Source organism: Aegilops tauschii, chromosome 4 (assembly GCF_002575655.3).
Source record: "Aegilops tauschii subsp. strangulata cultivar AL8/78 chromosome 4, Aet v6.0, whole genome shotgun sequence".
In the NCBI taxonomy this organism is placed as follows: Eukaryota; Viridiplantae; Streptophyta; class Magnoliopsida; order Poales; family Poaceae; genus Aegilops; species Aegilops tauschii.
In genome coordinates, this window is record NC_053038.3 from 54,103,511 (window position 1) to 54,118,926 (window position 15,416).

A 15,416-nucleotide genomic window follows, 5' to 3' on the forward strand; every position below is an offset into this window, starting at 1 on the left:
CTCGATCTATGCCAACTCAACAAACACCATCGGAGACACCTGTGGAGCATCTATATAATCACCCAGTTACGTTGTGACGTTTGATAGCACACAAAGTGTTCCTACGGTATTCGGGAGTTGCATAATCTCATAGTCATAGGAACATGTATAAGTCATGAAGAAAGGAATAGCAACAAACTAAACGATCAAGTGCTAAGCTAACGGAATGGGTCAAGTCAATCACATCATTCTCTAATGATGTGATCCCGTTAATCAAATGACAAGTCATGTCTATGGCTAGGAAACTTAACCATCTTTGATTCAATGAGCTAGTCAAGTAGAGGCATACTAGTGACACTCTGTTTGTCTATGTATTCACACATGTACTAAGTTTCCAGTTAATACAATTCTAGCATGAATAATATATCATGATATAAGGAAATATAAATAACAACTTTATTATTGCCTCTAGGGCTTATTTCCTTTAGTCTCCCACTTGCACTAGAGTCAATAATCTAGTTTATACAGTAATGATTCTAACACCCATGGAGTCTTGGTGCTGATCATGTTTTGCTCGTGAGAGAGGCTTAGTCAACGGGTCTGCAACATTCAGATCCGTATGTATCTTGCAAATCTCTATGTCTCACTCCTTGACTTGATCGCGGATGGAATTGAAGCGTGTCTTGATGTGCTTGGTTCTCTTGTGAAATCTGGATTCCTTTGCCAAGACAATTGCACCAGTATTGTCACAAAAGATTTTCATTGGACCTGATGCACTAGGTATGACACCTAGATCGGATATGAACTCCTTCATCCAGAATCCTTCATTTGCTGCTTCCGAAGCAGCTATGTACTGCGCTTCACACGTAGATCCCGCCACGACGCTTTGCTTAGAACTGCACCAACTTACAGCTCCACCGTTCAATATAAATACGTTTCCAGTTTGTGACTTAGAGTCATCCGGATCAGTGTCAAAGCTTGCATCGACGTAACCATTTACGACGAGATCTTTGGTACCTCCCTGCTAAACTAATAGCAAGGTACACATCAGGTCTGGTACACAACATTGCATACATGATAGAACCTATGGCTGAAGCATAGGGAATGACTTTCATTTTCTCTCTATCTTCTGAAGTGGTCGGGCATTGAGTCTGACTCAACTTCACACCTTGTAACACAGGCAAGAACCCTTTCTTTGCTTGATCCATTTTGAATTTCTTCAAAACTTTGTCAAGATATGTGCTTTGTGAAAGTCCAATTAAGCGTCTTGATCTATCTCTATAGATCTTGATGCCCAATATGTAAGCAGCTTCACCGAGGTATTTCATCGAAAAACTCATATTCAAGTATCCTTTTATGCTATCCAGAAATTCTATATCATTTCCAATCAACAATATGTCATCCATATATAATATTAGAAATGCTACACAGCTCCCACTCACTTTCTTGTAAATATAGGCTTCTCCAATGTATGTATAAAACCATATGCTTTGATCACACTATCAAAACGTTTATTCCAACTCTGAGATGCTTGCACCAGTCCATAGATGGATCGCTAGAGCTTGCACACTTTGTTAGCATCCTTTGGATTGATAAAACCTTTGGGTTGCATCATATACAACTCTTCTTCCAGAAATCCATTCAGAAATGCAGTCTTTACATCCATTTGCCAAATTTCATAATCATAAAATGCAGCAGTTGCTAACATGATTCGGACGGACTTAAGCATCGCTACGGGTGAGAAGGTCTCATCATAGTACTCCTTGAACTTGTCGAAAACCTTTCGCAACAAGTCGAGCTTTGTAGATAGTAACATTACCGTCAGCGTCAGTCTTCTTCTTGAAGATCCATTTATTCTTGATGGCTTGCCGATCATCGGGCAAGTCAACCAAAGTCCACACTTTGTTCTCATACAAGAATCCCATCTCAGATTTCATGGCCTCAATCCATTTTGCAGAATCTGGTCTCATCATCGCTTCCTCATAGTTCGTAGGTTCGTCATGGTCAAGTAACATGACCTCCAGAACTGGATTACTGTACCACTCTGGTGCGGATCTTACTTTGGTGACCTACGAGGTTCAGTAGTAACTTGATCTGAAGTTACATGATCATCATCATTAGCTTCCTCACTAATTGGTGTAGTAGTCACAGGAACTGGTTTCTGTGATGAACTACTTTCCAATAAGGGAGTAGGTACAGTTACCTCATCAAGTTCTACTTTCCTCCCACTCACTTCTTTCGAGAGAAACTCCTTCTCTAGAAAGGATCCATTCTTAGCAACGAATGTCTTGCCTTCGGATCTGTGATAGAAGGTGTACCCAATAGTCTCCTTTGGGTATCCTATGAATACACATTTCTCCGATTTGGGTTCGAGCTTATCAGGTTGAAGCTTTTTCACATAAGCATCGCAGCCCCAAACTTTAATAAACGACAACTTGGGTTTCTTGCCAAACCACAGTTCATAAGGTGTCGTCTCAATGGATTTACATGGTGCCCTATTTTTTTGACAGAAAGACTGTAAGGGAACCCCCTACAGTATAATTGGTGCAACAACCCCAAATTGCAAGTACCATGCCTTGAACCTGGGTGGGTGGGAAGGCATCAGCCCCTTCCCACCACTAGGCTATGCCTTAGTCTGCACTAAGAGACATCAAAGAACCTGGATGGTGCCCTATTTAACGTGAATGCAGCTGTCTTTAAAGCATAACCCCAAAATGATAGCGGTAAATCAGTAAGAGACATCATAGATCACACCATATCTAATAAAGTACGATTATGATGTTCGGACACACCATTACGTTGTGGTGTTCCGGGTGGCGTGAGTTGCAAAACTATTCTGCTTTGTTTCAAATGAAGACCAAACTCGTAAATCAAATATTCTCCTCCACGATCAGATCGTAGAAACTTTATTTCCTTGTTACGATGATTTTCCACTTCACTCTGAAATTCTTTGAACTTTTCAAATGTTTCAGACTTATGTTTCATCAAGTAGATATATCCATATCTTCTCAAATCATCTGTGAAGGTCAGAAAATAACGATACCCGCTCTGAGCCAAAATATTCATCGGACCAAATACATTAGTATGTATGATTTCCCACAAATCTGTTGCTCGCTCCATTGTTCCGGAGAACGGAGTTTTAGTCATCTTGCCCATGAGGCATGGTTCGCAAGTACCAAGTGATTCATAATCAAGTGATTCCAAAAGTCCATCAGAATGGAGTTTCTTCATGCGCTTTACACCAATATGACCCAAACGGCAGTGCCACAAATAAGTTGCACTATCATTATCTACTCTGCATCTTTTGGTTTCAATATTATGAATATGTGTGTCACTACTATCGAGATTCAACAAAAATAGTCCACTCTTCAAGGGTGCATGACCATAAAGATATTACTCATATAAATAGAACAACTATTATTCTCGGATTTAAATGAATAACCATCTCGCATCAAACAAGATCCAGATATAATGTTCATGCTTAACGCTGGCACCAAATAACAATTATTCAGGTCTAAAACTAATCCCGAAGGTAGATGTAGAGGTAGCATGCCGACGGCGATCACATCGACTTTGGAACCATTTCCCACGCGCATCGTCACCTCGTCCTTAGCCAATCTTTGCTTAATCCGTAGTCCCTGTTTCGAGTTGCAAATATTAGCAACAGAACCAGTATCAAATACCCAGGCAGTGCTGCGAGCATTAGTAAGGTAAACATCAATAACATGTATATCACATATACCTTTGTTCACCTTGCCATCCTTCTTATCCGCCAAATACTTGGGGCAGTTCCGCTTCCAGTGACCAGTCCCTTTGTAGTAGAACCACTCAGTCTCAGGCTTAGGTCCAGACTTGGGCTTCTTCACTTGAGCAGCAACTTGCTTGCCATTCTTCTTGAAGTTCCCCTTCTTCCCTTTACCCTTTTTCTTGAAACTGGTGGTCTTGTTGACCATCAACACTTGATGCTCCTTCTTGATTTCTACCTCCGCAGCCTTTAGCATTGCGAAGAGCTCGGGAATCGTCTTATCCATCCCTTGCATGTTATAGTTCATCACGAAGCTTTTGTAGTTTGGTGGCAGTGATTGAAGAACTCTGTCAATGACACTATCAACCGGAAGATTAACTCCCAGTTGAGTCAAGTGATTATGATACCCAGACATTTTGATTATATGCTCACTGACAGAACTATTCTCCTCCATTTTGCAGCTATAGAACTTATTGGAGACTTCATATCTCTCAATCCGGGCATTTGCTTGAAATATTAACTTCAACTCCTAGAACACCTCATATGCTCCATGACGTTCAAAACATCGTTGAAGTCCCGGTTCTAAGCCGTAAAGCATGGCACACTGAACTATCGAGTAGTCATCAGCTTTGCTCTGCCAGGCGTTCACAACGTCCGGCGTTGCTCCTGCAGCGGGTCTTGCACCTAGCGGTGCTTCCAGGACGTAATTCTTCTGTGCAGCAATGAGGATAATCCTCGAGTTACGAACCCAGTCCGTGTAGTTGCTACCATCATCTTTCAACTTAGCTTTCTCTAGGAACGCATTAAAATTCAAAGGAATAGTAGCACGGGCCATTGATCTACAACAACATAGACATGCAAAACACTATCAGGTACTAAGTTTCATGATAAATTAAAGTTCAATTAATCATATTACTTCAGAACTCCCACTTAGATAGACATCCCTCTAATCATCTAAGTGATCACGCGATCCAAATCAACTAAACCATGTCCGATCATCACGGGAGATGGAGTAGTTTTCAATGGTGAACATCACTATGTTGATCATATCTACTATATGATTCACGCTCGACCTTTCGGTCTCGGTGTTCCGAGGCCATATCTGCATATGCTAGGCTCGTCAAGTTTAACCCGAGTATTCTGCGTGTGCAAAACTGGCTTGCACCCGTTGTATGTGAACGTAGAGCTTATCACACCCGATCATCATGTGGTGTCTCGGCACGAAGAACTTTCGCAACGGTGCATACTCAGGGAGAACACTTATACCTTGAAATTTAGTGAGAGATCATCTTATAATGCTACCGCCGAACTAAGCAAAATAAGATGCATAAAGGATAAACATCACATGCAATCAATATAAGTGATATGATATGGCCATCATCATCTTGTGCCTTTGATCTCCATCTCCAAAGCACCGTCATGATCACCATCATCACCGGCGCGACACCTTGATCTCCATCGTAGCATCGTTGTCGTCTCGCCAACTATTGCTTCTACGACTATCACTACCGCTTAGTGATAAAGTAAAAATAATTACAGGGTGATTGCATTGCATACAATAAAGCGACAACCATATGGCTCCTGCCAGTTACCGATAACTCTGTTACAAAACATGATCATCTCATACAATAAAATTTAGCATCATGTCTTGACCATATCACATCACAACATGCCCTGCAAAAACAAGTTAGACGTCCTCTACTTTATTGTTGCAAGTTTTACGTGGCTGCTACGGGCTGAGCAAGAATCGTTCTTACCTACGCATCAAAACCACAACGATTTTTCGTCAAGTGTGTTGTTTTAACCTTCCACAAGGAACGGGCGTAGCCACACTCGATTCAACTAAAGTTGGAGAAATTGACACCCGCCAGCCACCTGTGTGCAAAGAACGTCGGTAGAACCAGTCTCGCGTAAGTGTACGCGTAATGTTGGTCCGGGCCGCTTCATCCAACAATACCGCCGAATCAAAGTATGACTTGCTGGTAACCAGTATGACTATTATCGCCCACAACTCTTTGTGTTCTACTCGTGCATATAACATCTACGCATAGACCTGGCTCGGATGCCACTGTTGGGGAACGCAGTAATTTCAAAAAAATTCCTACGCACACGCAAGATCCATCTAGGTGATGCATAGCAACAAGAGGGGAGAGTGTTGTCCACATACCCTCGTAGACCGAAAGCAGAAGCATTATAACAACGCGGTTGATGTAGTCGTACGTCTTCACGATCCGACCGATCCTAGTACCGAAAGTACGGCACCTCCGCGATCTGCACACGTTCAGCTCGGTGACGTCCCACGAACTCTAGATCCAGCTGAGGTCTAGGGAGAGTTTCGTCAGCACGACGGCGTGATGACGGTGATGATGAAGTTACCGACGCAGGGCTTCGCCTAAGCACTACAACGATATGACCGAGGTGGATTATGGTGGAGGGGGGCGCCGCACACGGCTAAACAATCAACTTGTGTGTCTATGGGGTGCCCCCCTCCCCCGTATATAAAGGAGGGGAGGAGGAGGCCGGCCGGCCCTAGAGGGCGCACCAAGGGGGGAGGAATCCTCCTCCTAGTAGGAGTAGGATTCCTCCTTTCCTAGTCCTACTAGGAGAGGGGAGGAAGGAGAGGGGGAGGGAGAGGGAAAGAGGGGCCGCGCCCCCCTCCCCTAGTCCAATTCGGACTCCCTTGGGGGGGCGCCACCTCCTCGTTGCTGCTCTCTCTCTCCCCTAAAGCCCACTAAGGGCCCAATAACTTCCCGGGAGGGGTCCGATAACCCTCCGGCACTCCGGTTTTATCCGAAACCTCCCGGAACACTTCCCGTGTCCGAACATAGCCGTCCAATATATCAATCTTTATGTCTCGACCATTTCGAGACTCCTCATCATGTCCATGATCACATCCGGGACTCCGAACTACCTTCGGTACATCAAAACACATAAACTCATAATACCGATCGTCACCGAACGTTAAGCGTGCGAACCCTACGGGTTCAAGAACTATGTAGACATGACCGAGACTCATCTCTGGTCAATAACCAATAGCGGAACCTGGATGCTCATACTGGCTCCTACATATTCTACGAAGATCTTTATCGGTCAAACCGCATAACCACATACGTTGTTCCCTTTGTCATCGGTATGTTACTTGCCCGAGATTCGATCGTCGGTATCCCAATACCTAGTTCAATCTCGTTACTGGCAAGTCTCTTTACTCATTCCGTAATGCATCATCCCGCAACTAACTCATTAGTCACATTGCTTGCAAGGCTTATAGTGATGTGTATTACCGAGAGGGCCCAGAGATACCTCTCCGACAATTGGAGTGACAAATCCTAATCTCGATCTATGCCAACTCAACAAACACCATCGGAGACACCTGTAGAGCATCTTTTATAATCACCCAGTTACGTTGTGACGTTTGATAGCACACAAAGTGTTCCTCCGGTATTCGGGAGTTGCATAATCTCATAGTCATAGGAACATGTATAAGTCATGAAGAAAGCAATAGCAACAAACTAAACGATCAAGTGCTAAGCTAACGGAATGCGTCAAGTCAATCACATCATTCTCTAATGATGTGATCCCGTTAATCAAATGACAACTCATGTCTATGGCTAGGACACTTAACCATTTTTGATTCAACGGGCTGGTCAAGTAGAGGCATACTAGTGACACTCTGTTTGTCTATGTATTCACACATGTACTAAGTTTCCGGTTAATACAATTCTAGCATGAATAATTAACATTTATCATGATATAAGGAAATATAAATAACAACTTTCTTATTGCCTCTAGGGCATATTTCCTTCACCAAAGACACAACAAGTCTTCTCTTAGCCGTGTGCGGTGCCCCCCTCCACAGTTACACACCTCGGTCATATCGTCGTAGTGCTTAGGCGAAGCCCTGCGCCGGTAACTTCGTCATCACCGTTGTCACGCCGTCGTGCTGACGGAACTCTCCCTCATCCTCAACTGGATCAAGAGCTCGAGGGACGTCATCGTGTTGAATGTGTGCTGAACACGGAGGTGTCGTACGCTCGGTACTTGGATCGGTTGGATCGTGAAGACGTTCGACTACATCAACCACGTTACTAAACGCTTCCGCTTTCGGTCTACGAGCGTACGTGGACACACTCTCCCCGCTCGTTGCTATGCTTCTCCTAGATAGATCTTGCGTGATCGTAGATTTTTTTTTTTGAAATACTACGTTTCCCAACACATTGTTGTGCCGGCCGGTGGCTGGGCAGTCATCCGCTTTGTCGCCACAACCCTGGTGCGTGCACGCTGAATTGATCATGGTACAGAGCACACCTGACGATAATGCATGGTCTCTGCGGATTCTTGTATATGTTTATGTTACTATTGTTGCCTCAGGGATGTGGATTATGCACTCCCACTTCGATGCTCATATGCCAATAGGGTTGGCCATGGCATTTGAGGTTCAATGTGGACCGACTACTGACACGACGCTACCTCCACCGCCGCAGACTTTCCTCGGTGCTGAGATTAGCATCGAATACATACTATGCTAATCAAAACATCAAGGAAAACAAGTGCGCTGCTCAAACATTTCCCTCCAAGGCCCCACCCGATTCAAAGAAACTTCAGAAGAATTTAAGGAGGATTTGGATCCTTAGTGTGTTTTTTTTTTTTTTGAAGAAAAGGGGTTTACCCAGCCCCATTTTATTGAGAAAATTTCCCTAAGTAATTTCTTTCATCGTAAAATTGGAATCCTTACAAAAACATTTGGAGAAAACTTTCGACCCACTTAAATTCCCAGACCTATTGGTGCAATTTCTTAGTTTTTTCCGGTGGCATCAAACTCTTTGATCCAAATTTGCGTGGTTCCCTAATCCTGTACTAGGACTCAAGAGGACATGTTACTTCAACCTTGTATTTTTTTCTTTCTAATCCGTGTGTTAAAAATCTAGCGAATCGAAAAAAGACCCTAAATGTACTTATCATAGTTGAAGTAATACACACAAACATCAGCACGTGTCTCAGGAGTACTCCATTTTTCTAAAAAAGGGTTATAGTGTACTAGGGCTCACGCAGCGGCAGCGAGCACTCGAGCAGCCACTAGGAGCAGAATGTTTCATGTCCTCATGCTGTGTTGTTATTGCATCTTCAGAAACTTAGATACGCTGCGTGAAAAGTAGATTTTTTTTCCCATTTCAGTAAACCCTTTCGTTAAAGAAGTGAGCTTTCAAGTGATTAGTTTAGTGAAGAGTTTATATAAAGCAGAATCAGGAGTAAAATGGGTGGATGTTGCTTGATTTTGGATGGCTGGATGCAGTCCCGAGCTTTTGAACGGAGTTGATTATTATGCCATAATTCAGATTTTAACTCCACGTAACCACACGTTGAAATTTCTTGACCAACTTAACTTGAGTGAGGATCCAGGCGCATGAACAGTTTGAGATTTGGTTGAACCAACCCTGGGGATCCGATAATACGAGAGGACAAGACGAAGCTATATTCTCCGAATCATTGACCTGCGGGACACCAGACCACACATTTCCGGCAATAGGCCCCATCCAGCTTTCGAACCACGTCCAGATGCAGATGGTTTTACCGGAGGAAAAAAGATTACGTGGCAGGGAATCGATTTTTTTTAAGGAAAGCAGCAGCCGTCGTCAGCCTTGAGACATCCCCAATCCACACGCAAAATATCCTCTTCATCCCTGTCATGATACGCACCTGTGGCTTATCTCCTGAGCTGAGCTGAGGTCCTCCGTTCCCACTCCGTTCGTTTTCCAGCGAGCAATCGAACACGCTGACAGTAACTATATACAGCGCAGCGTACGTGCCCATGACGCAGCAGTCAGGAGTTGGGTACACGGCAAGTTTTGCAGCTCCACGCGACGCCAGCACTGAAAACCTTTTATACTTTCACGCTTGACTTGGGAAGAAAATAACCTCACAAGAGACCATGGCGTGCTGCTGACAAGTTGCATCCGATACTACTGTTGACTGTCGATCGAGTTCATCGCATACCAATCTCAAAGTTCTTTTGGAGGCGATCATACGTCCTGCAGGTAATGATAGCTTTGACCTGCCAGTACAATTTGCTCAAATCCATGAGAAAATAAACGTGCTAGCTAGCGAAATCAATGTGGGCATTGCCATCATGGCCGTCAAAGTACAAACACCTCCTTGCACATCAAGAATCTCGAACGAGACCGTTCCCACTGCCTTTTCCAAGCACAACTACAGTTCCTACTACCAGTAGTCCTAATCCCATGTCACCATGATGCTCTGTGTCCAAACTAATCATCATCAACTAGCTACGAGGAAGTCTATCCTCACAGGGACACGGACACGGTCACACGACGTCCTGCGCGGGGGCGGGGCCGACCTCCGGCGTGGCAGCGGCGACCTGGTTGCGGCGGTCGTCGAGCGCCTTCCCCACCTTGCCGCAGGCCAGGCTGGCCCAGTCGTACCAGTGCAGCGCGACGTAGACGGCCAGCCCGGCGATGATGCCGTTGGCGATGGAGAAGGTGAGCGGCATGAGCGCCATGGTGACGAAGGCCGGGATGGCCTCCTTCATGTCGCCCCACTCGATCTCCTTGGCGACGCGCATCATCATGGCGCCCACCAGCACCAGCGACGGCCCGACGGCCCACGGCGGCACGCTCATCAGCAGCGGCGAGAAGAAGAGCGACGCCAGGAAGAAGGCAGAGACGGTGATCGCGGTCACCCCCGTCCTGCCGCCCTCCCTGATCCCCGCCGTGGACTCGATGTAGGTGGTCACCGTGGTGCTCCCGAGCCCGGCGCTGAGGACCGTGGAGCCGGCGTCGACGAGGAAGGCCCGGTACTCGCCCTCGAACCCGCCGGCCCCGTCGGTGAACCCGGCGTACTCGGCCATGGAGTACATTGTGCTGGTGGTGTCGAGGACGTCGACGTAGAGCAGCGTGAGCATGGCCACCCACACGCTGCCGTGGCGGAAGCCGCCGAAGCTGAGCTGCCCGGCCGTGCTCTTGATCGTGTGGAAGTCCACCACCTTCCTGAAGTAGGAGAAGCCGGCATTGCCGGCCGGCGTGTCCGGGAACACCGTGACGGTTGTGCCTCTGATCCAGGACACGGCCGTGACGAAGACTATGCCGTATATCATGGCGCCCTTGACGTCCCTGGCGAGGCACGTGGCGGTGATGAGGAAGCCGGCGACGCCCAGCCAGAACGTGGGGCTGTGCAAGGTGCCGCCGAGGCAGGCGCCGGTGACGGGGTCGGTTTGGGAGCAGGCGGTGAGCGTGACCAGCGTGGACGGGCTCGCGCCCACCATGCCAAGGCCCTGGTTCGCCTGGAGACCGGTGAAGGCCAGGAACAGGCCGATCCCGACGGCGGAGGCGAGGCGGATGTTTCGCGGTATCATCCGCGCGAGCCTGGACCGGAGCCCGACGGCCGACAGGAGGAAGAAGACGATGCCCTCCAGCATGACGCCGGCGAGCGCCGTGCGGTAGGGGATGGAGCCCGAGCCGTGGAAGCCCACCATGTTGTAGGTGAAGTAGGCGTTGGCGCCCATCCCGGGGGCCAGCGCGAGCGGGAGGTTGGCGAGAGTGCCCATGAAGAAGGAGCCGACCATGGCGGCCACAGCCGTCGCGACGATCAGGTCGCTCTTGGTGCGCGCCAGGCACTGCTCGTACCCCGGGTTGGAAGTCCCCAGCATGCACTCCGGCCCAGGAACGGCGGTGGAGTTACCCACCGGGGTGCAGTCGAGCACGGTGCACGGCCCGCCGGAGTCCGTGAGGATGGCGGCGTTGACGGAGATGATGTAGGCCATGGTGAGGAAGGTGGCGGCGCCGGCGCGCAGCTCCTTGGTGAAGGAGCTCTTGCGCGCTTCAAGCTTGAAGTACTTGCCGACGGTGCTTGCCGCGACGGAGCGGTTCACGGCGGCCTCGGCCTCGGAGAACCTGCGCCATGGTGCCGTCCCCTTCATGGCTGGGTTTTTGCTCTGCTCTGATGTTTCTCTTGCTTAGGATTAGGAAGTGCGAGATTGGTGGTGTTCCGAGGAAGAGGGTCCGTCCCTGCTCTTATACGAAAACATGAGTAGGGAGATCGACGGAGGTGGGCCCACTCACAGCCTCTTTTCCCGGGAACGGCGCCCACACAGAATTTAGTGGGCCCACTTTTCAGTTATCTATTTATTTGTTTTTGTACACAAAGGAAACTCATCGTACTGGTACTACTTTTGTGACGCTGCACACTTTCAGGAACTGATGTTTGCACTTGGCAAGTTTTAGGTTACTTCTAACGTATTGTTTCTTGGTGCATGTCTTTTTTTAGGAAATATCATCTCGAGTTGGGCTTAATTTTTCTTTTATCATTTCGACTGTCTACTACAATAAGGTTACCCGGTTTTGGTGAGGGAGAGCCGATGACGACGGCTCGCTCGAGTGCTTGTAATTGTTGCTATGTACTAGTCTACATGGATGTAATTTCTGTTACTTCGATGTTATTTGTACTGGCATGATGTTATACGAATAAATCAAAAGTTTTCCCCGCGAAAGAAAACTACCTTCTTTTCGAGTTTACAACAACTAGTATCTCAACATGTTGCAATTTATATAGATTTAGTATAAAAGTTCGTTGTGGTAGATAGCAGTTAGTGCACATGTATGCATCAGTTTTGGTGCATTTCCGTTTTATAAGCTGCAAAGTGAAGTTGTACGATGCGTGTACATGAGTCCTAAAAAACACCAATACCACCTGTGTACCTGCTTGAATGAACTGGATACTAATGATCCACTACGTTATGTTAATCAAAGTGTCTGGCTTCCCGCGAAAAAGTAAGAAGTTTGGCCAAGCAGGCCACGAGATACTTTACGGTAGTAGTATATTCCAATGTGTTTGTTAACGCACATTATAGACTAGGTGAAGCAGTCCAGCAATCTGTTTGAATGAACTGTAGGGTACGTACGCTTGTTTACAGGGCAAAGTTGTGCAACCAGTACGTTAAAAACACAAAAAGGAGTTGAAGGCGTACAGCGTTGGGTATATATATATATCTCTCACAACTTGAGCGAGAGCTTTAATGATCTCCACCAGCTTTGTATAATTTCTGCTATCATGGTCCACGTGCCAGCCCATCATGCATAGCCCGCATATACTATCAGAATCCAGCACTCTCGACGCAGTCTTCCAGGTTAAAAAAGCAGCCATCAATCATGGTGGAATCTCGGCACGTCTGTACCCTGTGTAAGAAACGTTGTATTTTCTCGGGCGAAGTCCTGTAAATAAATATCGGTATGGAATCAGTGACGCGTGAATTGGCATGGACTTGGAATGCTGGATCTCTGGCCATCTGAGCTCGTGTACGTACGTACGATGAAGTTCACATGCGTTGATGCACTGGATGTACTTGTGGTGGTACCGCGGGTGATGTGGGAGATTTTGTCTCGTCTCCGCAACGGAACAGTTTCTGATGAGGGCGATTATTCGTTCAGTTGGAGAAGCATACGTACGCACATGCCGATTTCTCATGGTAAAAACAATAATGGCGGGTTTCCCTACATCCCGCCGGCCGCCACCAATCTACCTCGTCTCATGCGGCCTTAGGACCATTGAGGCCATCGAGGCACGGTGGATCCCTGCGGGAGGGCTCATACATTGTTTTTAAGTGCTTTTTGAGCCTGTTTAGGGATTGTGTCTTGCTCAGGAAGATAAGACGGTGACGGAAGATGAAATAAGATTCTTCCCGCCTAGCCCCTGTCCCGGCAACGCGTCTCGCGTTGTCGGAGGGTGTGTGGAGGTGTGTCTTCGGTGAATCTCACGGGATTCGGTCAGCGTTTGTCTTCGGTGGATCGCGTGGATCCAGTCCTCGTTCGTCTGCGTTCATGTGTCCACATGTTAGACCCTTTCGATCTATGCTTCTCTTCATCGATGGCGGTTGCTGTTCTGATGCGCTGGTCCTTTTGGGTCTTAGCACGACGACTTTTCGACTGTCTACTACAATAAAGTTTTGTCCGGCTCCGATGAGAGAGGGGCGATGATGGCGGCGCGCCTTCGGCTCGTGCCAGTGATTGTACTCGTCGTTACATGGTCTACAGACATGAATGTAATTTTTTTTTTGTGTGTTTTTTTGCGATTGTATGTTTTGTGTTTTTTTACTATCACGATGTTTGAGAAAATAGATTGAAAGTTCCTGCAATTTATTTTAATGGTGGACGCTCTCATCTAAAAACCCAATAATGGTGGATGTAATGGTGGATGTTGAGACTTTTTTTTTGCGAGACTGCGCACAACGTGGAAACATTTATTCTGCGCAAATAAAGAACGACTCTCACGAAGCTTCGTGCTAATCACTAACCATTTCCCCTTTCCCGCTAGCTCGCCGGTGCTTACTAGCAAAGTGAAGTAGTAACTCGATCGTATCCATCTTTCACCGGGAGGAGGCTGTCAATTGAGCCTTGGTCCCCGACTCCACGAACACATGCATGTATTGACCCGAAAGGTGTAAATCTCACGCAAACACGCAAGATTATCGTTAGTGGCACTGGATATGGTCGATCCTGATACCGATTTTGATTACATGACAAAATGTTTGCAACATCGAAACCACTTAACTAGGGTAGGCACATAGGGCTTCAGAGGGGCTAGCTGGTCTACTAAGAGCAACTCTAGCAGACCCCGCAAAACGCCCCGACCCGCAAAATAACCGCCAAATTGCGGGTCGGGGCCAGAAAATCTGCACGATCAGACCCGGCATCCCGCCCCGGCCCGCAATTTTTTTTGCGGGGCGCGGCAAATCTTCTCCCTCAACCTTTATCTTCACGGGCTGGGAGGCCGACCCGAGCTCAACCCCTATCCGGCGCGAGATTTGGCGGGAGGGACATTTTCGCGCGCCCTTTCCCACTCCCCGCACCCTTCACCACCATTGCCCCCCCTCCGCAAGCTTCGGCTGCTCCTCCCCGGCCGCCATGGACGACCCCATGCTGTCCCCCGTCACCGTCGAGGTCGCGCACGCCCCTTTCCCTTGGCCGGATCTCGTCGCCGGCCATGTTGGCCCCACCGCCGTCGCCCAAGCACACGCCGCGCCTGCCCGCAAGCGCCAGGGCAACGTGGTCGTGCAGGGCGGGAATCCGGCTGCCCCCCCCCCCCCCTCCTGCGCGATGGCCCGCGCTCCGGGCGCCAACGCCGCAGTGCGATCCCAGCCGGCGGCGGAGAAGGCCGGCAAGGCCGCGGGCGCAAAGCGGAGGAAGGTTCCGGCTTCAAGGAAGCCACCTTCTTCAAACTCTCACTCCATCCCCCCGCAAGGAGGTGCTCCGGCGATGCCGTTCAACGGTGCCGCTCCCCCGCGAGCGAGGTGTTTGACGAAATGGCCGAAAGGTATATCTCTTCGGTCTTGGCGATTCCCTTTCATTTTTCGCCATTATCCTTGATAGCTCGTGACTTGTTATCGTTCGCTATAGCGGTGGTTCGAACAATGCAACAACCGAGTTCGTGAACTTGTTGGACACGAACGCGGTTGACATTGATCAAGCCCCTTTCGAACCATTCGACTACAATGAAACGGATGGCGGCGTGGACGATCATGGTTGTGCGGACGAGTTGGAGGAGATCGAAGCGGAAGCGTTTGAGCAATCACAAGCAAAAACTGGGAAAAGCCAAAGATCGAAGAACTACACGATCTTGGAAGATCAAGCTTTGATCAAAGCATGGAGTGCGGTGTCTCTTGATGCATGCACGGGTACTTCTCAAA

The 15,416-nt window shown here is 47.8% G+C and overlaps 1 protein-coding gene across 1 annotated transcript; it reads right to left on the reverse strand.

Moving 5' to 3' along the window:
• Positions 1-9,822: 9,822 nt before the first annotated feature.
• LOC109755185 (adenine/guanine permease AZG2) lies at positions 9,823-14,627 on the reverse strand. Its single transcript, XM_020314080.4, has 2 exons — positions 14,571-14,627; positions 9,823-11,843 (listed from the first exon to the last, which is right to left on the reverse strand). The coding sequence occupies exon 2, from the start codon at positions 11,652-11,654 to the stop codon at positions 10,044-10,046; it is 1,611 nt and encodes a 536-aa protein (XP_020169669.1). The 5' UTR covers positions 11,655-11,843; positions 14,571-14,627; the 3' UTR covers positions 9,823-10,043.
• Positions 14,628-15,416: the final 789 nt, after the last annotated feature.

Bases quoted from the DNA above. Each gene is read 5' to 3' on its own strand.
- LOC109755185 (XM_020314080.4), bottom strand. From the start codon at position 11,654: ATGAAGGGGACGGCACCATGGCGCAGGTTCTCCGAGGCCGAGGCCGCC.